This window comes from Rana temporaria, chromosome 7 (genome assembly GCF_905171775.1).
Source record: "Rana temporaria chromosome 7, aRanTem1.1, whole genome shotgun sequence".
NCBI lineage: Eukaryota > Metazoa > Chordata > Amphibia > Anura > Ranidae > Rana > Rana temporaria.
In genome coordinates, this window is record NC_053495.1 from 5,580,119 (window position 1) to 5,603,900 (window position 23,782).

Below are 23,782 nucleotides of genomic sequence, written 5' to 3' on the forward strand. Positions count from 1 at the left end.
CTGTTCACATCCTTACACCAACTTTAAAAACGGGTTTGGTTAACCACCACACCCCCCCCCCCCCCCCCCCTCTCATAGAATCCCGAACTCAGCCACTTACTAAAATAGGTCCAAATTTTAAAGGAATTTACTTCATGCAGTACCTGGGCTGGAAGTAGATGGCGCCAAAAACCTGCATTGTCTTTAGGGAAGCGGGCGACTAACAGAGCCGCCTCCGCGTTGGGATTCCAAACACAGTCAGAGCGGTTTACAACAGTCCACGAGATTTTCATCAAAAAAAGTCCATTAATAACTTAAATAATACATTTTTAGCATCAGAAGACCTACATCATATATTAAAAAGCAAAAAAAATGTCCTTGTTAAAATAATCTTCTCTCCCCCGTAACTTCATTCGTTGTAAAAAGGTTGAAAAAAATCCAACCGATATTTGCATGCGCCGCTCTGATGTAAAAGAAGCGACCTCCCCCCGACACCAGAGGAGGCGCATGAACTGCTGAAGCGTTGGCGACGGTCCCTGGTGCTCCGATAGGACTGGAAATACAAAAATAAAATAAAAAAGCACCACGACGTTGAGGGGCCAATCAGATGCTGTAGTGTCCGCCTTCAGGTGTTTAAAAAAAAAAAAAAAAAATTAAAACTTTTGGGTCGGTCTGTGCTTCGTAGCCAAGTCTCACCTCTCTCGCTGAAAAGTTCAGGTCAGCGTGAAGCTCTTTAAAGTTCACCAGCTGGTAATAAATTGATACTAAATATATATGGAAGTCTTTAATGGATGGGGTGGGGTGTGGGGGGCTCCTCCGATCTCGGGGGCGCGCCCCCCCTCCCCTCCGGGTACAGTGTCTGGAGAGGATGGCAGGCGACTATAGGACATCCGCTCGTTTGTCTCTGACGCGGCTCATGGCTTTAGTTCTCGCTTTGAACGCGGCGGAGTTAAACATATGCTGAGGGGGGATAAAAATAATAAATTAATTAAAATAAATAATAATAAAAAAAAAAACACATTACAAAGGTTATTATGAGCAACAGTCACTGTGAAATTGAACATTCTAATGAATTTTGGTACCCGTCTCTACAGGACCACAAAAAAAAAAATGTTAATTTTCATTCAATCTTTGGAAATCTGCAGTTTATATTAAAATAATCCCTGGTGATCCTGCCACTAAAATCCTTGTTGAGACACTTCTTGTCACAGAGTCCCATCTCCCTATTGTGCTCCTGCATTGTCACACGGGCGTCCGATGGAGACTACAAGTGCCAAAAAGGCAAAGGACGGTGTCCGTAGAATATATATCTATATCTATCTATCTATCTATCTATCTCGTGTTAGTTTTTAATTGGATAATTTAATATATATATATATATATATATATATATATATATATATATATATATATATATATATATATATATATATATATATATATATATATATATATAAAAATATTACAATTTAAATTTTACAATTTTATTCCAATCAAAAAAATAAATAAATAAAAATTACAATTTTAAAAAGGGGTCTATTTTTGAGAAAGAGGACACAAATCCCCAATTCTCATCCTCTGCAGCCTTCAGCTGCACCAAATGAATGAACAGGAAGAGCTCCAGACAGTCCCCCTGTTCATACAAACTGTTTACTATGCTTCAGTTATGATAGAACAATGAACATAAGGGGGTGTAACTAGAGGAGCACACATGGGTCCTGGGCAGAAGGAAGGAGTGGCATTTACTGGAATCAATCCCATGTATTTTCCTCTTGCAGCAGCCGATTTCCAGCAAGAGGGAGAGGGGGGGGGGGGGGGGGGGGGGGGGGGGAGAAGCCAGCTTTCAGCTGCTGTAGGAGGAAAATACAAGGGGGGGGGGGTGCTGGAGATCTGTTCCAGTAAATGCCACCGCTACTGTCCAAGTTGCCCTTGATTCTAGTGCCCCCTTTTCTCCCCCGAGTCATTTATCATCGCCTTCCTTCCCTGAATACAATGAGTGATCTGTTCCATAGCAGCAGCTGAATACTGGCCAGAGGGAGAGAAGGAGAATCCAGCTTTCAGCTGCTGTAGGAGGGGGATCGGTTCCAGTAAATGCCGCCCCTCCTGTCCAGGATCCGGGGGTTGGCATAAAAGAAACCTGATCTACCCGTCACTTTCCTGTGATTGATGGGTAGATCATGATCGACAGCTTGCCAACCTTCCTGTCTATATAGTGTCCCGACCAATCAGAGAACAATTTATAGTGACCAGGGCAATCACAGAGCAATGAATAGCGGCTCAGGCTTTGTTCTCACCTTTTCTACCCGGGAGATTTTACTTGCTTTGATGGCGGCAGCGTCCAGGATAAGGGGGGCCCCCAGAGAGAAGATGTCTCGCAGAACTTCATTGTGCTGATGAGAGAAAGAAGTTATGTATTTAGTTGCTGGGAACGGATTGAGCGCGCGTGTGTGGGGGTGGGTGTAAGTGGGGGTGTGGGTGGGTGTAAGTGGGTGGCTGTGGGTGTGTGTGTGTGCGCAAGTGGGTGGCTGTGGGGGGTATGTGTGCAAGTGGGTGGCTGTGGGGGGTATGTGTGCAAGTGGGTGGTATGTGTGCAAGTGGGTGGTATGTGTGTAAGTGGGGGGTATGTGTGTAAGTGGGTGGTTGTGGGGGGTATGTGTGTAAGTGGGTGGTTGTGGGGGGTATGTGTGTAAGTGGGTGGTTGTGGGGGTGTGTAAGTGGGTGGTTGTGGGGGGTATGTGTGTAAGTGGGTGGTTGTGGGGGGTATGTGTGTAAGTGGGTGGTTGTGGGGGGTATGTGTGTAAGTGGGTGGTTGTGGGGGGTATGTGTGTAAGTGGGTGGTTGTGGGGGGTATGTGTGTAAGTGGGTGGTTGTGGGGGGTATGTGTGTAAGTGGGTGGTTGTGGGGGGTATGTGTAAGTGGGTGGTTGTGGGGGGTATGTGTAAGTGGGTGGTTGTGGGGGTGTGTGTAAGTGGGTGGTTGTGGCGGTGTGTGTAAGTGGGTGGTTGCGGGGGTGTGTGAGTGGGTGGTTGCGGGGGTGGTTGTGGGGGGGTGTAAGTGGGTGGTTGTGGGGGTGTGTAAGTAGGTGGTTGTGGGGGTGTGTAAGTGGGTGGTTGTGGGGGTGTGTAAGTGGGTGGTTGTGGGGGTGTGTGTAAGTGGGTGGTTGTGGGGGTGTGTGTAAGTGGGTGGTTGTGGGGGTGTGTGTAAGTGGGTGATTGTGTTTAAGTGGGTGGTTGCGGGGGTGTGTAAGTGGGTGGTTGTGGGGGGGGGGGGTGTGTGGGTGGTTTCTGCCTTTTTGGCAGTTTTGGGGACACTGCGGTGTTACCTGTAAGTGAAAGCGAATTCCGGAGCCCAGAGTTTCCTTAAAGGTGCAGTACGTTCTCCTACGCACCCAGCTGTCCACATACATGACTTCCAATCCGAACTTGATCGTCTCCTCATGGCACTCCCCACCCTGCAAACAATACAGACGGTCATCAGGAAGACAGCAATCAAATCAGAAATCTTTCATTACGGTGAAATTTAATTGGCTGTTATGGAATGAAAGCTGAATTTCAGCCAGGAGAAATAAAATCTTATCAGAACAGAATTTTATCCGTTTCCCTCATATCTTTTATTTCTCCTAACTTCCCGTTTCCATGAGTGGGCGCTATATCATCGGAAAAAATGGCTCGGGGTCAGTGTGACATCACCGCTTCCTTCTGTGAGCAAGTATGATTACACAGGTCCTGCAACCAGCCCTAAGCAATGCCCGTTGTCTCACCCACAGCCAGCGAACTGTTCTGAAAAATGCCCACTGACCCCTTGCCCCCCCCCCCCACAGCCAGTGAGCAGCCCTAAGCAATGGCCACTGATTAGCCCACAGCCAGTAAACAGCCGTAATGCCCTTTAATAAGCAGCCGTAAAAAATGCCTGCCGACTTGCTCACAGCCAAAGAGCAACGCCCATCAACACACCTAAACAATGCCCACTTATTAGCTCACAACCAGTGATGAGCCCTAAGTCATGCCCGCTACCTCACCAACAGCGCGCTCCAAGCAACACCTGCCAATTTGTTCGCCGCCAACGAGCAGCCCCAAGCAAGGGCCACAGCCGCCAACGAGCGGCTCCAAGCAAGGGCCGCCAACGAGCGGCTCCAAGCAAGGGCCGCCAACGAGCGGCCCCAAGCAAGGGCCGCAGCAGGCGGCCCCAAGCAAGGGCCGCAGCCGCCGGCCCCAAGCAAGGGCCGCAGCCGCCGGCCCCAAGCAAGGGCCGCAGCCGCCAACAAGCGGCCCCAAGCAAGGGCCGCAGCCGCCAACAAGCGGCCCCAAGCAAGGGCCGCAGCCGCCAACAAGCGGCCCCAAGCAAGGGCCGCAGCCGCCAACAAGCGGCCCCAAGCAAGGGCCGCAGCCGCCAACAAGCGGCCCCAAGCAAGGGCCGCAGCCGCCAAACAAGCGGCCCCAAGCAAGGGCCGCAGCCGCCAACAAGCGGCCCCAAGCAAGGGCCGCAGCCGCCAACAAGCGGCCCCAAGCAACAAAAAGGCATGCACACCCAGCAGCGTCAATGGATTCCCATGGAATTCTGGGCAATATAAATTATAATTCCTCCTCGTAGGCAAGTCGGGTGTGATGTGAGCGGCCCACTTTGATCCTCCCCCACCCTCATTTTAGCACTTTTATCTCGATCGCTTCTCACCTCAATGTAGTGCAGGACATCTCGGAAGATGGAGCGCTGTTTGCGGCGGTCGGTTTTCGCCCGGTATTTGTTGCCGTCGGTGGCCAAGGCTTTTAGCGTTACACACAGAGTGTCCGCGTCATCGTACTCAAAGTCCTCCTGTAGATGGACACAACGATTAATAAGAGCAGGCCACAAAGGAAGAGGGGACAAGGGTGGGGGGGGGGTGGGGGGGAATCAATGAACTCGTTTTACCTCCAAATCGCGTCCCAGCTCGTACAGAAGGGCGAGGCTTTCTCCGCCGGCGATGCGCAGGCTGACGTTTTCACTGGACAGGACTCCGGAGAAGTATGGGAGGTGGCTAAGAGAGACAGAGGCGTCATGTGACCAAGATGGACGTACAGATACTATTCAACATATGTAGGGGAGAGGGAGAGAGGAATAGGGAGGAGGAGAGATTTTTTTCAAAATAAGTAAAATCAGCTGCGTCCGAAGGATTCAGGGATCACAGATCGCTGCCCATGTGCGGTGCGGTGCAGGGGGGTGCACACATAGGAGGATAGGATGACCTCCCAAGAAAGTGCGACCGCGCTGTAGCCATCCTTCAGCTATAGTGCGGTCCTGAACAGGTTAAAAAACACAAAAACAAAAACAACCAGCAGCATAAGGATTAAAAATAGTCAAGGTTGATTGAGAAAGCAAAGTTCCAATTTTAGCAACTGGAGCTGCCGGGTCTATGTCTATGGGAATGCAGCGGCTGCACAAACACAGCCGCTCGTCCCAAATTTAGCAGCTGTGCGGGTGCAGGTGTGCTTCCTCTCAGGATCATGCCACGCTCCGGAGGAAAGGGCCAAACACTGTCACCTGTCAGGAGGCGGCTAAAAGTTTACAGTGTATCCAAAAAGTATTTACAGCGCTTCAATTTTTCTTATGTTACAGCTTTATTCCAAAATGGATCAAATAAATTTTCCTCAAAATTCTACAAACAATCCCCCGTAATGACAACGTGATAGAAGTTGGTTTGAAATCTTTGCAAATTTATAAAAAAAAAAAAAAAAATTACCATGTACACGCGCACCACAGGCACCTCCCATGCACACACAAGCACCACAGGCCCCTCCCACCCACAAGCACCACAGGCCCCTCCCACCCACAAGCCCCTCCCACCCACAAGCCCCTCCCACCCACAAGCACCACAGGCCCCTCCCACCCACACACAAGCACCACAGGCCCCTCCCACCCACACACGCACCACAGGCCCCTCCCACCCACACAAAGCACCACAGGCCCCTCCCACCCACACACACACAGCACCACAGGCCCCTCCCACCCACACAAAGCACCACAGGCCCCTCCCACCCACACAAAGCACCACAGGCCCCTCCCACACACACACAAAGCACCACAGGCCCCCCCACACACACACAAAGCACCACAGGCCCCCCCACACACACACAAAAAGCACCACAGGCCCCCCCACACACACACAAAAAGCACCACAGGCCCCCCCACACACACACAAAAAGCACCACAGGCCCCCCCACACACACACAAAAAGCACCACAGGCCCCCCACACACACAAAAAGCACCACAGGCCCCCCCACACACACAAAAAGCACCACAGGCCCCCCCACACACACACAAAAAGCACCACAGGCCCCCCCACACACACACAAAAAGCACCACAGGCCCCCCCACACACACAAAAAGCACCACAGGCCCCCCCACACACACACAAAAAGCACCACAGGCCCCCCCACACACACACAAAAAGCACCACAGGCCCCCCCACACACACACAAAAAGCACCACAGGCCCCCCCACACACACAAAAAGCACCACAGGCCCCCACACACACACAAAAAGCACCACAGGCCCCCACACACACACAAAAAGCACCACAGGCCCCCACACACACACAAAAAGCACCACAGGCCCCCCCACACACACACAAAAAGCACCACAGGCCCCCCCACACACACACAAAAAGCACCACAGGCCCCCCCACACACACACAAAAAGCACCACAGGCCCCCCCCACACACACACAAAAAGCACCACAGGCCCCCCCACACACACACAAAAAGCACCACAGGCCCCTCCCACACACACACAAAAAGCACCACAGGCCCCTCCCACACACACACAAAAAGCACCACAGGCCCCTCCCACACACACAAAAAGCACCACAGGCCCCTCCCACACACAAAAAAAGCACCACAGGCCCCTCCCACACACAAAAAGCACCACAGGCCCCTCCCACACACAAAAAGCACCACAGGCCCCTCCCACACACAAAAAGCACCACAGGCCCCTCCCACACACAAAAAGCACCACAGGCCCCTCCCACACACAAAAAGCACCACAGGCCCCTCCCACACACAAAAAGCACCACAGGCCCCTCCCACACACAAAAAGCACCACAGGCCCCTCCCACACACAAAAAGCACCACAGGCCCCTCCCACACACAAAAAGCACCACAGGCCCCTCCCACACACAAAAAGCACCACAGGCCCCTCCCACACACAAAAAGCACCACAGGCCCCTCCCACACACAAAAAGCACCACAGGCCCCTCCCACACACAAAAAGCACCACAGGCCCCTCCCACACACAAAAAGCACCACAGGCCCCTCCCACACACAAAAAGCACCACAGGCCCCTCCCACACACAAAAAGCACCACAGGCCCCTCCCACACACAAAAAGCACCACAGGCCCCTCCCACACACAAAAAGCACCACAGGCCCCTCCCACACACAAAAAGCACCACAGGCCCCTCCCACACACAAAAAGCACCACAGGCCCCTCCCACACACAAAAAGCACCACAGGCCCCTCCCACACACAAAAAGCACCACAGGCCCCTCCCACACACAAAAAGCACCACAGGCCCCTCCCACACACAAAAAGCACCACAGGCCCCTCCCACACACAAAAAGCACCACAGGCCCCTCCCACACACAAAAAGCACCACAGGCCCCTCCCACACAAAAAAAAAGCGGCAGGAACTGGGAGACTAGTCAGGATCGAGGGAAAGATGAATGCAGCAATGTACAGAGACATCATTATTTATGAATCTTTACTTCTGTACATGGGATTTTTTTTTCTTTTTTTTTTATAAATTTGCAAAGATTTCAAAACGCACTTCTTTCATGTTGTCATTACGGGGGATTGTTTGTAGAATTTTGAGGAAAATAATTAATTTAATCTAAGTGCTGTGAATACTTTGCTCTGTAAATGGGCAAAGTGGCAGAATTCAGGAACCCGTCAGCCCAATTGTATTTTTACTGACAGCTATAGAAAAGGCTTGAGTGGCGTTTTTTTTTTTTTTGCTTTTCTGTGATTGGTTCAGACTTGCAGTCCATACAGGACACTCATCCCCGATGAGATTTAGCGCTCACCTTTCCAGCGCCTTCTGTATCCGGCTGGCGGGGCAGATGGTTAGCAGCAGTGCCCAGGACTGAATGGCGCAACACGCCAGGCCTTGCAGATTGGCCGGACTGCCGCTGTTCTCAGAATACAACAAGGTGAAGATTCCTTCCAGACAGTTCAGACTGGAAGCCAAGTCCTGCGGGAGAGATGGAGAAGAGTCACACACCGGCCCGCGCCCCCAACCCAGTTCACCGGCCCATAGAAGGAGCTGTGAGCTTAGAGCGGTCACATGTGTATGAATAGAACGGCTCACCTCGTCATCTGTAGCAGCGATGTAACAGCAAATCCCCAGCGCAGTGGCACACTGCAAGAAAACAGGAAAATGTTACATTTTATAGGAAATAACTGGACAGAAAAAAACATTTCTTTACAATATTTTAGAGCATTCCTCCCCCTGACCGCCCCCTTCCACCAACCCCCCCCCCCCTCAACAGAAGCGGCCGCCAGCCCCCACGCCCCTCAACAGAAGCGGCCCACCAGCCCCCACGCCCCTCAACAGAAGCGGCCCGCCCCCACGCCCCTCAACGGCCAGCCCCCTCAACAGAAGCGGCCCGCCCCCACGCCCCTCAACGGCCCGCCCCCACGCCCCTCAACGGCCAGCCCCCTCAACAGAAGCGGCCCGCCAGCCCCCTCAACAGAAGCGGCCCGCCAGCCCCCTCAACAGAAGCGGCCCGCCAGCCCCCTCAACAGAAGCGGCCCGCCAGCCCCCTCAACAGAAGCGGCCCGCCAGCCCCCTCAACAGAAGCGGCCCGCCAGCCCCCACGCCCCTCAACAGAAGCGGCCCGCCAGGCCCACCGACCCCAAACAGAAGGATCCTTGCTTTATGCACTGGTGCGCAGTCATGTTGGAACAGGAAGGGACCGTCCCCAAACTCCCCCCACAAAGTTAGGAGCATGAAATTGTCCAAAATGTCTTGGTATGCTGACGCCTTAAGAGTTCCCTTCATTGGAACCAAGGGGCTAAGCACAACCCCTGAAAAACAACTCCACACCATAATCCCCCCTCCCCCACACCATAATCCCCCCCTCCCCCACACCATAATCCCCCCCTCCCCCACACCATAATCCCCCCTCCCCCAAATGATTTTCACCAGTGCACAAAGCAAGGCCCATAAAGACACGGATAAGCGAGTTTGGGATGGAGGAACTTGGCTGGCCTGCACAGAGTCCTGACCTCAACCCGATAGAACACCTCTGGGATGAATTAGTGCGGAGACTACAAGGGGTGTGCCAACTCTATATTGAATCCTACGGACTAAGACTGGGATACCATTAATGTTCATTGCGTGTAAAGGCAGGTGTCCCAATACTTTTGACAATATAGCGTATTTAACCACTTCCCGACCGGCTCGCGTACATATCGTGCAGCAGGTTGACAGCCCTGTGCAAACCACCATATAGGTGCGTCGGCTGCTTTAAGAGCCTTAGCAGGCATGTGCCCGCTGCACGACGGGGGGGGGGACCCGATGCGCGTGGCCGGCGGTCAGGATGCCTGCCGGCCACCCGCGATCACGGTCACGAGACCCAGAACAGGGATCTGTATGTGTAAACACACAAATCCTAGTTCTGTCAGGGGAGGAGAGACAGATCGTCTGTTCCTAGTAATTAGGAACAGCAATGGGCCTCCTCCTCCAGAGTTAGAAACACGGTAAGGGAACACAATTAACCCCTTGACTGCCCCCTTCCCTGCCAGTGACATTTACACAGTAATCAGTTCATTTTTATAGCACTCTCATCCAGCACTACCCCCGAATAAACCCTTCCACCCTACACTCACGCTTTGTCGGGCGGACGCTCCGGAGCTGGAGTCGGTCAGGACGCTGATCAGAAGGTTCTTCACGCTGTGGAAGACTTCTTCGCCCTCGGGGCCGGATCCCAGCTGGATGCAGAGAAGAGACAGCAAGGCCGCGGCCAGAGATTGCTCCTCCTCCTTACCTGCAGAATGAGACGGGTGCAGAAATTGTCACATGGCGATAGCGGCGGCCATATTGTCAGCCGATCTCAGCAGCGCAGGGCGTACATACCTTTCTTCAGACAACGTTCCAGAGCGTCCGTGAGCGTCACTCTCCTCTCCAGCAAGAAATCTCCGAAGACTTGGGAGGACAGGGCGAGACGCACGTTCCCCAGCGCTGTAAGCCTCGTCTTCACACTGTGAGATAAAAGTAAAAAAAAAAATAAGTCAGCGGGAAGTCTCTGGGGTCACTGCGGCTCCCTCCATCACCTCCACCCTCCTGCCGCTTTATCACCTCCTGTCCAGCAGATTGTCGATGTTTTCTTTCAGCTTATCTTCCCGCTGATCCTGGTAGGACTGCAAGTCTGGCGCGTCGCCGCCTAGGAGACGCAAACACAAGATGGCCGACGTTATTCTGATACCTGATGTCACATGAGCAACCCGACATTCTGTATTATTATTATTATTGGGGCCTCGAGGAGGGAAGGGGAACACCCCAACCCGGTAGACTCGAGAAAGGGGGCACCCCCCCCCCTCAACCTGGGAAACTCAAGGAAGGGGGCACCCCCCCCTCAACCTGGGAAACTCAAGGAAGGGGGCACCCCCCCCCTCAACCTGGGAAACTCAAGGAAGGGGGCACCCCCCCCTCAACCTGGGAAACTCAAGGAAGGTGGCACCCCCCTCAACCTGGGAAACTCAAGGAAGGGGGCACCCCCCCCTCAACCTGGGAAACTCAAGGAAGGGGGCACCCCCCCCTCAACCTGGGAAACTCAAGGAAGGGGGCACCCCCCCTCAACCTGGGAAACTCAAGGAAGGGGGCACCCCCCAACCCGGGAAACTCAAGGAAGGGGGCACCCCCCAACCCGGGAAACTCAAGGAAGGGGGCACCCCCCAACCCAGGAAACTCAAGGAAGGGGCACCCCCCAACCCAGGAAACTCAAGGAAGGGGCACCCCCCAACCCAGGAAACTCAAGAGGGGCACCCCCCAACCCAGGAAACTCAAGGAGAGGGGCACCCCCCAACCCAGGAAACTCAAAAAGGGGGGCACCCAGGGACCGGCCGAATTCTGTGGCACTGACCCTTGCACCCTGCCTGCTTTCATAATCAGAACACGTGCAGAGAGTCTCTCATAGGTCAGCCGGTGTACAGAGGATGATGTCATCCAAGGACAGACTGAGGGCAGTTGCAGTCGAGTCAACACAGAACTTTCTCCTCATTTCTGGTGCCCTATACACTCACCGGACCCCTCCTCCAGCACACTAACAGTCTCGCTCGCATCGCTGCAGTGACTGAGGACATCGCTGGCTGCTTCATCGTCGCTGCCGTCAGAATCCACTCGTGTCCGGGACCCTGAAATACAAGAGAGAAGACGTATGAGCTCCGTGACAGATTAGTAGTGATTGCAGTACAACGTGGAATAAAGATCGCCAGAGACACAGACAGACATCCCGAGCCGGCGATCTTGTGTTCTGTGCCCTGAACAATCACATACGGGCCAAAGACATCCAAACAAGTAAAGCGGAGCATGCAGAGAGTACAATCTGTGCTTGATTAGCTGCATTGTAGGGCAGGGGAGACATTGGGGTTCATTAGCTTCTAGAGCAGGGGTGTCAAACTAGCGGCCCTCCAGCTGTTCCGAAACTACAAGTCCCATCATGCCTCTGCCTGCGAGAGTCATGCTTGTAACTGTTAGCCTTGCAATGCCTCATGGGACTTGTAGTTTTGCAACAGCTGGAGGGCCGCCAGTTTGACACCCCTGTTCTAGAGTGTAAGCTCTCAGGATCAGGGCCCTCCGATCCCTCCTGTATTGTAACTGTACTGTTGTCCCTGGTTTTTTAAAGCGCTGCGCAAACTGTTGGCGCCATATAAATCCAGTACAGTGGAACCTCGGGTTTACGAGCAACGCGGTTAACTAGCGTTTTGAAAGACGAGCAACTGTTGAGCAAAACGCGCAGAATTCAAGCTAATGGGGTGTGAAGTACTGAATTTGGCCAGAGGTGCGGGGGGGCGCCGGTGAAACTTGGAACTATTCGGTTTCCCGGGTGTTTCCAAAGCCTTAGCGAGGGCTTTCGAGATCAGTCAAGCTGTCTGAGTATTTCCGAGGCTCTCTGGCACCCCCTCCCCACCTCTGGCCACATGCGGTATTGCATGCCATAGAAGTCAGTCAATGCGGAACTAATTATCTTATTTTCCATTGACTTCTATGGGGAAACTCGCTTTGATATGCGAGTGCTTTGGATTACAAGCATTCTCCTGGAATGGATTCTACTCGTATTCCAAGGTTCCACTGAATAATAATAATAATAATAATAAATAATCCGTTCCAAGAGAATGCTTGTAATCCAAAGCACTTGCATATCAAAGCGAGTTTCCCCATAGAAGAAGTTAATGGAAACGACTTTGTTCTGCATTGACTAGATTAAACTATGTAATAATAATAATAATAATAATAATAATAATAATATTATAGTGATATTATTAATCTAGTTGAAAAAACAAAGTCCCTCTAGTCTAAAACAAACAAACAAACAAAAAAAAAAAAAAACACAAACACACACACAGCGTTGTGCCGTCGTATCTATGCGCCCGATTCTTAGAATCAGTTACGCATAGATATCTGTTAGATCTGACAGGCGCAAGTCTCTTACGCCGTCGGATCGTAACTGCATTTTTACGCTGGCCGCTAGGTGGCGCTTCGGTCGAATTCCGCGTTGAGTATGCAAATTAGCTAGATACGTGAATTTCCGAACGTACGCCCGGCCGACGCAGTAAAGTTACGCCGTTTACGTTAGGCTTCTCCCGGCGTATAGTTGCCCCTGCTATATGGTGGCGTAAGTGGGGCGTAACAATGTTAAGTATGGCCGTCGTTCCTGCGTCGAAATTTGAAAAAGTTACGTCGTCAGTGAATGGGGCTGGACGTCATTTACGTCCACGTCAAAACCAATACGTCCTTGCGGCGTATTAGGAGCAATGCACACTGGGATATGTCCACGGACGGCGCATGCGCCGTTCGTGAAAAACGTCAATCACGTCGGGTCACAGTAGTTTTACATAAAACACGCCCCCTGTTCCAAATTTGAATTAGGCAGGCTTACGCCGGCCCATATACGCTACGCCGCCGCAACTTACGGAGCAAGTGCTTTGAGAATACAGCACTTGCCGTCTAAGTTGCAGTGGCGCAACGTAAATCCCATACGTTACGCCGCCGCAGAGATACACCGCTGGACGAGAATCTGGCCCACAGTGTCATATAATACCTCCCAATAAATAGCTGCAAAAACATCACGTGACAATAAATAAAAAAAATGGCAACTACCACCATTTTATTCTCTGCGTGCTTTCAGAAAATGAAACACTTTGGAGGTTTTACAGTAATTTCTAGCAACAAAAAGCAGATTTTAGCATGTACACAAAACAAAAATAAATAAAAACATTAGATCTGCCCCTGTAGGTAACGAAGGTGAAAAGATCCCACCTACTGTTACTGAAAATAATAATAAGAGACAATTTGCACCCCGTGTGTCTCCCGGGACGGGGAACAATGGCCCGTTTGACCGATCGATTACCATAAGATTAGAATGTTGACACTACGGCTTGCGTTGGCGTTTTGCATAGAATTATCAGCCCCTCCTATACTAATTCTATTCTATCTTCAGGAATTTCCTTTTAGATCCCATTCATACTGCGCAAAAGTGGAGCCGACACCTACATGTGAAGACCCCCCCACCCCCCCCCCGCCCATTATATGCGAGAAGCAGACTTATTGAAAAGCAATGGGAGACGGATCGGGGGACACTCACATGTATCCGATAATGAAGGGATTACCTGCAAACGATCGGCCCTGGGCGGAGACTGCGGGATTGGTGTTGAGCCCAATTTGCAAGTGTGATGTGTAAATGGGGGGTCTGGCCGTTACCAAACTGATCTTGTGCATATCAACACAACACCCACCCCAACGCAACCCCCCCCCCCCCACCCACCAGGAATTTATCTTTGAATCTAGGAGCTAAAAAAAAATAAAAAAAAATAAAATAAAATAAAAAATGGCTCCTAACTTGTTTTAATGAATCTTACAGGTACGGTCAATGTTTTCAGGCGTGGGCTCTCCGCAGCATGCACGTTGGGGGGGGCACTGTGTGTGGGGGGGGCTGCGTGGGGCCTGTGTTGGGTGTAGGGGGGGCTGCGTGGGGCCTGTGTTGGGGGGCTGCGTGGGGCCTGTGTTGGGGGGCTGCGTGGGGGGCCTGTGTTGGGTGTGGGGGGGCTGCGTGGGGCCTGTGTTGGGTGTGGGGGGGCTGCGTGGGGCCTGTGTTGGGGTGCGTGGGGTGTGGGGGGGGCTGCGTGGGGGGCCTGTGTTGGGTGTGGGGGGGCTGCGTGGGATCTATGTTGGGGTGTGGGGGGCTGCGTGGGGGGCCTGTGTTGGGTGTGGGGGGGGCTGCGTGGGGCCTGTGTTGGGGTGTGGGGGGGCTGCGTGTCGTGTGTAAACGTAGGGGTGGAGGGAGCCCCCATTTTTTTTATATTATGTGCAACTTTAAATTTTATATTCTTCTTTTACAATCTTACAATTAAAAAACAGTATTCTTTACGTCACTTCCGTTACCAATTCTGACGGGTCGCCGAATCTGACAAAACACCGGCCTTGACAGCTGGCGAAACTCAACAGGAAGTGACATCACACGTCACTTCCAGATCAACAAAAGAGAAGAGGGAAGGAGAGTGGACGCGTGTCTGTCCGCTCTCCTCCAACCCGTGGCACATAAATGGGCAAGTGGAGCCCAGGATACATACTATGGGGGGGGGGGGGAGGGTTAAGTATTCTACATCAGGTGTGAACAGGGCCTTGGATCCGGACAGCGATTTAAATAGCGCAATTCACACACGGAATCGCACATCGTGCAGCCCATTCACTTCCCTGTGCATGATCGTCATTCCAAAGAATCTCCAAATTTTGGTCCTTCAGCCGATAGCGATTTTACGTTTGCATTTCGTCATGTGACAATTGCGCGCTGTGTTTGTATGGGGGGGGGGCCATTCAGCATTGCATATTTTTGCCGCAATTCGCCCCCCAAAACATGAATAGAGCCCTAGAAAAAGGGAACAAGCTCCGCCTTCCTGAGAACGATACATTATGATACAAGCAGCAACATTGTTTCGGAATTGTGTTATAAAACGTTGAGAGTCCAAACGGCGCCCCTCCCCGTCACGAGAATTATTTTTCTGAAGGGATCTCTCAGGGGATCATTTTATAAGTCGCACAAAATCTCCCGAATTTTTATCAGCCGATTGCCGCCCCTCACCCGCCCGACCCGAGTCATTGTTGACACAACGTATCACTTTATTGACATTTCAGATCTCGGGAAGACGTGACCACAGGCTGGATTTAGATCGTGTGTCACGTGACCGGATTTTTTTTTTCTCTCCAAAACAGAGTGACGGCCGATCCAAACGTTGTTCTAGTGACAGCCGACTTTTGGAGGGATTTCCTCTCACTTCCTGTTGGGGCCACGAGACAGGAAGTGAAGGGAATTCTCTCCAATGGGACACAAAAAACACTTTTTAAAGGCACGGTACACACCTTCATACAATAACACACAGCAGAAGATTAGAGATTTGTGTTAGTACAGCTTGTGGCGCAACAATGGGCGCGATGTCAGTCTGATTACCAGATGGCGGATGAGCGTCCTCAGCGAATATTACAAATGTGCAAGATGAAGGAAAGGGTTGGAGGTGGAGAGAGGGGGGGGGGGGGGGGGGGGGGGGGGGGGGGGGGGGGGGGGGGGGGGAGACTCGCCACATATCAGCAAAATTCAGTGCCTAATTTTTATAGACTAGAGAGCGTGCATCTTCTCCGGGCACCGCGGGAATCGGGGCAACCAATCAACTTCCACCGACCTTTACTTCACATCCAATCAGCACAGAGGTCTCAGCTGTGACCATTTATTTCAATGTTTTCATTAGATCACCAATAGTACTGACCATCAGAGCAGAGGGCTGGATAAGGTGCGGGGGATGGGGTACTGGATGATGGGGTGCTAGATAAGGTGCGGGGGGGTACTGGATGATGGGGTGCTGGATAAGGTGCGGGGGGGGGTACTGGATGATGGGGTGCTGGATAAGCTGCGGGGGGGGGGGGGGGTACTGGATGATGTGGTGCTAAACATGGTGCGGGGGGGGGTACTGAATGATGGGGTGCTAGATAAGGTGCGGGGGGGGTACTAGATGATGGGGTGCTAGATAAGGTGCTGGGGGGTACTGGATGATGGGGTGCTGGATAAGGTGCGGGGGGGTACTGGATGATGGGGTGCTGGATAAGGTGCGGGGGGGGGGTACTGGATGATGGGGTGCTGGATAAGCTGCGGGGGGGGGGGGGGGGGTACTGGATGATGTGGTGCTAAACATGGTGCGGGGGGGGGTACTGAATGATGGGGTGCTAGATAAGGGGGGGGGGGGGTACTAGATGATGGGGTGCTAGATAAGGTGCTGGGGGGTACTGGATGATGGGGTGCTGGATAAGGTGCGGGGGGGGTACTGGATGATGGGGTGCTGGATAAGCTGCGGGGGGGGGGGGGGGTACTGGATGATGTGGTGCTAAACATGGTGCGGGGGGGGTACTGAATGATGGGGTGCTAGATAAGGTGCGGGGGGGTACTAGATGATGGGGTGCTAGATAAGGTGCGGGGGGGTACTGGATGATGGGGTGCTGGATAAGGTGCGGGGGGGTACTGGATGATGGGGTGCTGGATAAGGTGCGGGGGGGTACTGGATGATGGGGTGCTGGATAAGGTGCGGGGGGGTACTAGATGATGGGGTGCTGGATAAGGTGCGGGGGGTACTAGATGATGGGGTGCTGGATAAGGTGCGGGGGGGGGTACTAGATGATGGGGTGCTGGATAAGGTGCGGGGGGGGTACTAGATGATGGGGTGCTAGATAAGGTGCGGGGGGGTACTGGATGATGGGGTGCTGGATAAGGTGCGGGGGGGGTACTGGATGATGGGGTGCTGGATAAGGTGCGGGGGGGTACTGGATGATGGGGTGCTGGATAAGGTGCGGGGGGGTACTAGATGATGGGGTGCTGGATAAGGTGCGGGGGGGTACTAGATGATGGGGTGCTGGATAAGGTGCGGGGGGGTTACTGGATGATGGGGTGCTGGATAAGGTGCGGGGGGGTTACTGGATGATGGGTGCTGGATAAGGTGCGGGGGGGGTACTAGATGATGGGGTGCTGGATAAGGTGCGGGGGGGTTACTGGATGATGGGGTGCTGGATAAGGTGCGGGGGGGGTTACTGGATGATGGGGTGCTGGATAAGGTGCGGGGGGGTTACTGGATGATGGGGTGCTGGATAAGGTGCGGGGGGGGTACTAGATGATGGGGTGCTGGATAAGGTGCGGGGGGGTTACTGGATGATGGGGTGCTGGATAAGGTGCGGGGGGGTACTAGATGATGGGGTGCTGGATAAGGTGCGGGGGGGTTACTGGATGATGGGGTGCTGGATAAGGTGTAGGGGGATGATGGGTGCTAGAGAACTAAATGACGGGGTGCTAATGCTGGGGTGCTAGATAAGGTGCTATGGGATAGAGTACTAAATGGTGGGGTGCTAGATAAGGTACTAGATATGATAAGGTGCGGGGGGGATGCCCGTCTCTGTACTCCAGGCACGGCTCAGTCACCAGCAAACACAACCTCCGACCTTCTACTGTAGTCGGAGTTTAAAATAGAAGGGCGGCCCAGAATGCACCTCTCTGGTCGGGGTGACAAGGCAGCAAGTGGCACAGACATGGGGGGGGGGGCATGCAGCGGAGGGGGCGGAGCCATGCCAGGCAGACATGGTCACATGGGGTACTTCTCAGCTGGTTGAGTTTGTCGGAGACTTTCAGCTGAAGCAGCTCCTGTCTGAGAGACCCTGGAGGGGGAGGGGAGGGGTAAACAGAGGTCACATGGGGTCAGTGAGTGCAGAGAGGGTGTGTGGAACTTAGAGAGACGGAACAAGAAATACGACACCGACCGACACCCAACCGGAGCCAGACTGACCGGGATCACCCCCCCCCACCTCTGTCCACATACAAAGTGTTTGGTGGCGTACACCCCCCCCCCCCCCCCCCCCAGATGGATGTCAGTGTATGTCTCCCCCGGGTCCCCCCATATATTGGCGTACGTCTCCCCCGGGGGTCCCCCCCCATATATTGGCGTACGTCTCCCCCGGGGGTCCCCCCCCCATATATTGGCGTACGTCTCCCCCGGGCCCCCCCCCATATATTGGCGTACGTCTCCCCTCCCCCGGGCCCCCCCCATATATTGGCGTACGTCTCCCCTCCCCCGGGCCCCCCCCATATATTGGCGTACGTCTCCCCTCCCCCGGGCCCCCCCCATATATTGGCGTACGTCTCCCCCGGGCCCCCCCCATATATTGGCGTACGTCTCCCCTCCCCCGGGCCCCCCCCCATATATTGGCGTATGTCTCCCCTCCCCCGGGTCCCCCCCATATATCGGCGTACGTCTCCCCCCCATATATCGGCGTACGTCTCCCCTCCCCCGGGTCCCCCCCCATATATTAGCGTACGTCTCCCCTCCCCACCGGGTCCCCCCCATATATCAACGCATGTCTCCCCTCCCCCCGGGGCCCCCCACATATACAGTAACTCACAAAAGTAAGTACACCCCCCACATTTGTGTAAATCTTTTCTTGTATCTTTTCATGTGACGACACTGAAGAAATGACACTTTGCTACAATGTTGTGTAGTGAGTGTACAGCTTGTATAACGGTGTAAATTTGCCGTCCCCTCAAAATAAATCAACACACAGCCTTTCATGTCTAAACCGCTGGCAACAAAAGTGAGGACACCCCTAAGTGAAAATGTCCAAATTGGGCCCAATTAGCCATTTTCCCTCCTCCCCCCGATGTCATGCGACTCGTTGGCAATACTTTTTTTATGGTTGAAATTGATGGACTGGTGTCTTTTTATCAACCTGACTATGTTACAAGGTCTCGGGTGTGAATGGGGAGCGGGTGTGTTAGATTTGGTGTTATCGCTCTCACTCTCTCATACTGGTCACTGGAAGGACAACATGGCCCCTCATGGCAAAGAACTCTCTGAGGATCTGATATAAAGAATTGTGTCTCTACATAAAGATGGGGGGGGGGGGGCACAGGTTGCGCACCCATGACTGAGGCCAGTGATGGTGAACCTCGGCACCCCAGATGTTTTGGAACTACATTTCCCATGATGCTCAACTACACTGCAGAGTGCAAGAGGATCATGGGAAATGTAGTTCCAAAACATCTGGGGGTGTCGAGGTTCACCATCACTGGTCTAGGCCATGGGTGTGCAACCTGTGGCCCCCCCAGCCATTGAGGAACTACAAATCCCATGATGCATTGCAAGCTGCTGACAGTTACAAGATTCCCAAAAGGCAGAGGCATGATGGGAGTTGTAGTTCTGCAACAGCTGGAGGGCCACAGGTTGAGCACTTATGGTCTAGGCCAGAGGTCTCCAAACTTTCTAAACAAAGGGTCAGTTTAGGGTCCTCCAGACTTTAGGGGGGGGGGGGGCGGAACGTGGACATCGTGAGTAGAAATTGTCCCAGCATCAGTTGGAGTAAACAATGACCCATTTTTGGTGCCAGTGAGAGCAATAGTGCCCCACTGTTGAGATTATTGGGGGGGGGGGGGGGACAGTTCCCCGTCACTGGTATTGTTGGGCAACATTGTCGGTTTCATGGGGGGGAGGGAACTGTGCCCCCGTCATTGGGAGGGGAACTGTGCCCCCGTCATTGGGAGGGGAACTGTGCCCCCGTCATTGGGAGGGGAACTGTGCCCCCGTCATTGGGAGGGGAACTGTGCCCCCGTCATTGGGGGAGGAACTGTGCCCCTTTGTTGGCGTCAGTAAAAAAAAAAATACCACCCATGGCCCTTTGGGGCAGTATTTTTTTTCAGCGACGCCAACAAAGGGGCACAGTTCCCCCCACCAATAACGGGGGCACAGTTCCTCCCCCCCAATGACGGGGGCACAGTTCCCCTCCACCAATGACGGGGGCACAGTTCCCCCCCCCACCAATGACGGGGGCACAGTTCCCCCCCACCAATGACGGGGGCACAGTTCCCCCCCCACCAATGACGGGGGCACAGTTCCCCCCCCCCACCAATGACGGGGGCACAGTTCCCCCCCCCCCACCAATGACGGGGGCACAGTTCCCCCCCCCCCACCAATGACGGGGGCACAGTTCCCCCCCACCAATGACGGGGGCACAGTTCCCCCCCACCAATGACGGGGGCACAGTTCCCCCCCACCAATGACGGGGGCACAGTTCCCCCCCACCAATGACGGGGGCACAGTTCCCCTCCACCAATGACGGGGGCACAGTTCCCCTCCACCAATGACGGGGGCACAGTTCCCCCCCCCCCCAATGACGGGGGCACAGTTCCTCCCCCCCAATGACGGGGGCACAGTTCCTCCCCCCCAATGACGGGGGCACAGTTCCTCCCCCCCAATGACGGGGGCACAGTTCCTCCCCCCCAATGACGGGGGCACAGTTCCTCCCCCCCAATGACGGGGGCACAGTTCCCCCCCCCAATGACGGGGGCACAGTTCCCCCCCCCCAATGACGGGGGCACAGTTCCTCCCCAATGACGGGGGCACAGTTCCCCCCCCCCCCCCCAATGACGGGGGCACAGTTCCCCCCCCCCCCCCCCAATGACGGGGGCACAGTTCCCCCCCCCCCCCAATGACGGGGGCACAGTTCCCCCCCCCCCCCAATGACGGGGGCACAGTTCCCCCCCCCCCCCCAATGACGGGGGCACAGTTCCCCCCCCCCCAATGACGGGGGCACAGTTCCCCCCCCCCCAATGACGGGGGCACAGTTCCTCCCCCCCAATGACGGGGGCACAGTTCCCCCCCCCCAATGACGGGGGCACAGTTCCCCCCCCCCAATGACGGGGGCACAGTTCCCCTCCCAATGACGGGGGCACAGTTCCCCTCCCAATGACGGGGGCACAGTTCCCCTCCCAATGACGGGGGCACAGTTCCCCCCCAATGACGGGGGCACAGTTCCCCTCCCAATGACGGGGGCACAGTTCCCCTCCCAATGACGGGGGCACAGTTCCCCTCCCAATGACGGGGGCACAGTTCCCCGCCCCCCCCCCAATGACGGGGGCACAGTTCCCCCCCCAATGACGGGGGCACAGTTCCCCTCCCAATGACGGGGGCACAGTTCCCCTCCCAATGTCGGGGGCACAGTTCCCCTCCCAATGACGGGGGCACAGTTCCCCTCCCAATGACGGGGGCACAGTTCCCCTCCCAATGACGGGGGCACAGTTCCCCTCCCAATGACGGGGGCACAGTTCCCCCCCCAATGACGGGGGCACAGTTCCCCTCCCAATGACGGGGGCACAGTTCCCCTCCCAATGACGGGGGCACAGTTCCCCTCCCAATGACGGGGGCACAGTTCCCCTCCCAATGACGGGGGCACAGTTCCCCTCCCAATGACGGGGGCACAGTTCCCCTCCCAATGACGGGGGCACAGTTCCCCTCCCCCCCCCAATGACGGGGGCACAGTTCCCCCCCCAATGACGGGGGCACAGTTCCCCCCCCAATGACGGGGGCACAGTTCCCCCCCCAATGACGGGGGCACAGTTCCCCTCCCAATGACGGGGGCACAGTTCCCCTCCCAATGACGGGGGCACAGTTCCCCTCCCAATGACGGGGGCACAGTTCCCCTCCCAATGACGGGGGCACAGTTCCCCTCCCAATGACGGGGGCACAGTTCCCCTCCCAATGACGGGGGCACAGTTCCCCTCCCAATGACGGGGGCACAGTTCCCCTCCCAATGAAACCGACAATGTTGCCCAACAATAAAAACAAAAACAAGAAAAGGGCCGCATTCGGCCCCCGGGCCATAGTTTGGAGACCATCGGTCTGGGCCAGGGGGGTCTTCCAACTACGGCCCTTCAGTTGTTCAGGAACTACAATTCCCATCATGTCTGTGAATGTCAGAGTTTTACAACTCCTCATGGGACGTGTAGTTCCGCAACAGATGGAGGGCCGTAGTTTGAGGATCCCTGGACTCTAGGCTATAAGAAGATCGCCAAGACCCTGAAACTGATCTGCACCAGCGGTCTAACAGAACGGGTTCCCCTCCCCCCGCCTCGCCATGGTCCTCCGAAGAGGTCACGTGATCAGCGCCATCTCCAGAGGTTGTCTTTGGGTAATAGACGTATGAGTGCTGCCGGCACTGGGGGGCTACAGATCATTGAGGGGACCATGAATGCCAGCATGTACTGAAGCAGAGCATGATCCCCTCCCTTCAGAGACTGGGCCGCAGGGTAGTATTCCAACATGATAACGACCCCAAACACACCTCCAAGACCACCACTGCCTTGCTGAAGAAGCTGAGGGTAAAGGTGATGGACTGGCCAAGCATGTCTCCAGACCTGAACCCGATTGATCATCTGTGGGGGATCCTCAGAGGGAAGGAGGGGAAGGTCTCCAACATCCACCAGCACTGTGATGTCATCATGGAGGAGGGGAAGAGGACTCCGGTGACAACCTGTGAAGCTCTGGTGACCTCCATACCCAAAGAAATAATGGCGGCCACACCAAATATTGTCACTTTGGGCCCAATTTGGACATTTTCCACTTAGGGGTGTACTGACTTTTGAGACATACTATAAATCAGTGAATGTCCTCCACCAGTGTCTCTCAGCAGCCAATCAGCTCTCTCCCCTGTGTACTAGATAGGAATCCTGATTGGTTGCCAGGGGTTACCTCACACAGGGTCTGCATACCAGGGAGAACCAATCACAGAACTGCTCCCACCCTCTCCCGCTCTTACCTCGGCTGCTGGGGCCCTTCTTATTACTCCTCCGGGCTCGGGGCATGTCTTCCTCCTCAACAGCTGTCAGCGTGTGTGTGTGAGAGAGAGTGAGCCGCAATGGCTGCTGGGAGCGACTACACCTCCCACAGTGCACCGCGCAGCCCCTCCCCGCCCTCTTTCCCATAGTGCACCGCCCACTTCCCCACAGTGCACCGCACCGCCCCCCTTACACACAGCGCACAGCGCCACCCCTTACTTCCCCGCCCACCACAGTGTACCGCACCGCCCACTACTTCCCATAATGCACCGCGCCGACCCTTGCATCCCTGCCCACCTCGTCACATTCGGCTCCCAAGTCACAGATTGCTCCGGAAGTGACGTTTCGTCGCCGCCATCTTGCTAAGCCCTACAACTCCTGTACAATAATGATCGAACGTGAAGGGGGGCAAGCGGACATCTTGTTACACCCACCGGAGTTTTAGTTTTCACCGTTATTTTCAACACGAAACGGAGCTTATACGCTTAAATACAGTATTTGGAAATCCGACGGACTATCTAGATGTTAAATTTGTAAAAAGCAGCAGCAAATCCGGTGACCTAATGTGACAGAACACCTCGGATTTTCACATTTGACATGTAAATAGCCAGTCGCATTTCCAAATGCTGTATTTAATCAAATAAGCTCCGTTTCGTGGTGAAAATAACTGTGAAATCTAAAACTCCAGTGGGTGTAACAAGATGTCCGCTTGCCCCCTTTTCTCACTCTATCATTACTGTGTGCAGGAGTGTTGGGTGTAGCAAGATGGCGGCAAAAGAACGTCACTTCCGGAGAAATCTACTTCCACTTCCCGCCCGCTTTCCCACAGTGTGGCCAGCGTCGCCACGCCCACCTTCCCTTCACTCAAGTTTTCAAGAGGGACACGTGACTGGAACGCTCCTCCTCCTCCAGGGAGGTCACCTC

General features: G+C 54.3%; 1 protein-coding gene across 1 annotated transcript; it reads right to left on the bottom strand.

Moving 5' to 3' along the window:
- Positions 1-105: 105 nt before the first annotated feature.
- Positions 106-22,958, bottom strand: IFRD2 (interferon related developmental regulator 2). Its single transcript, XM_040358767.1, has 12 exons — positions 22,840-22,958; positions 11,253-11,363; positions 10,309-10,393; positions 10,087-10,211; positions 9,840-9,997; positions 8,317-8,367; positions 8,033-8,199; positions 4,885-4,990; positions 4,651-4,788; positions 3,302-3,430; positions 2,274-2,369; positions 106-939 (listed from the first exon to the last, which is right to left on the bottom strand). Exons 1-12 carry the CDS (start codon positions 22,883-22,885, stop codon positions 859-861), a joined length of 1,293 nt encoding a protein of 430 aa, XP_040214701.1. The 5' UTR covers positions 22,886-22,958; the 3' UTR covers positions 106-858.
- Between the last annotated feature and the right edge of the window lie 824 nt (positions 22,959-23,782).

Excerpts from the sequence above, each read along its gene's own strand:
- IFRD2 (XM_040358767.1), bottom strand. The coding sequence starts at position 22,885 with ATGCCCCGAGCCCGGAGGAGTAATAAGAAGGGCCCCAGCAGCCGAG. Across the intron at positions 8,368-9,839 it reads GAGCGTCCGCCCGACAAAGC|TGTGCCACTGCGCTGGGGAT; the intron begins GTGAGTGTAGGG and ends GTTTTCTTGCAG. Across the intron at positions 8,200-8,316 it reads TCGCTGCTACAGATGACGAG|GACTTGGCTTCCAGTCTGAA; the intron begins GTGAGCCGTTCT and ends TCTCTCCCGCAG.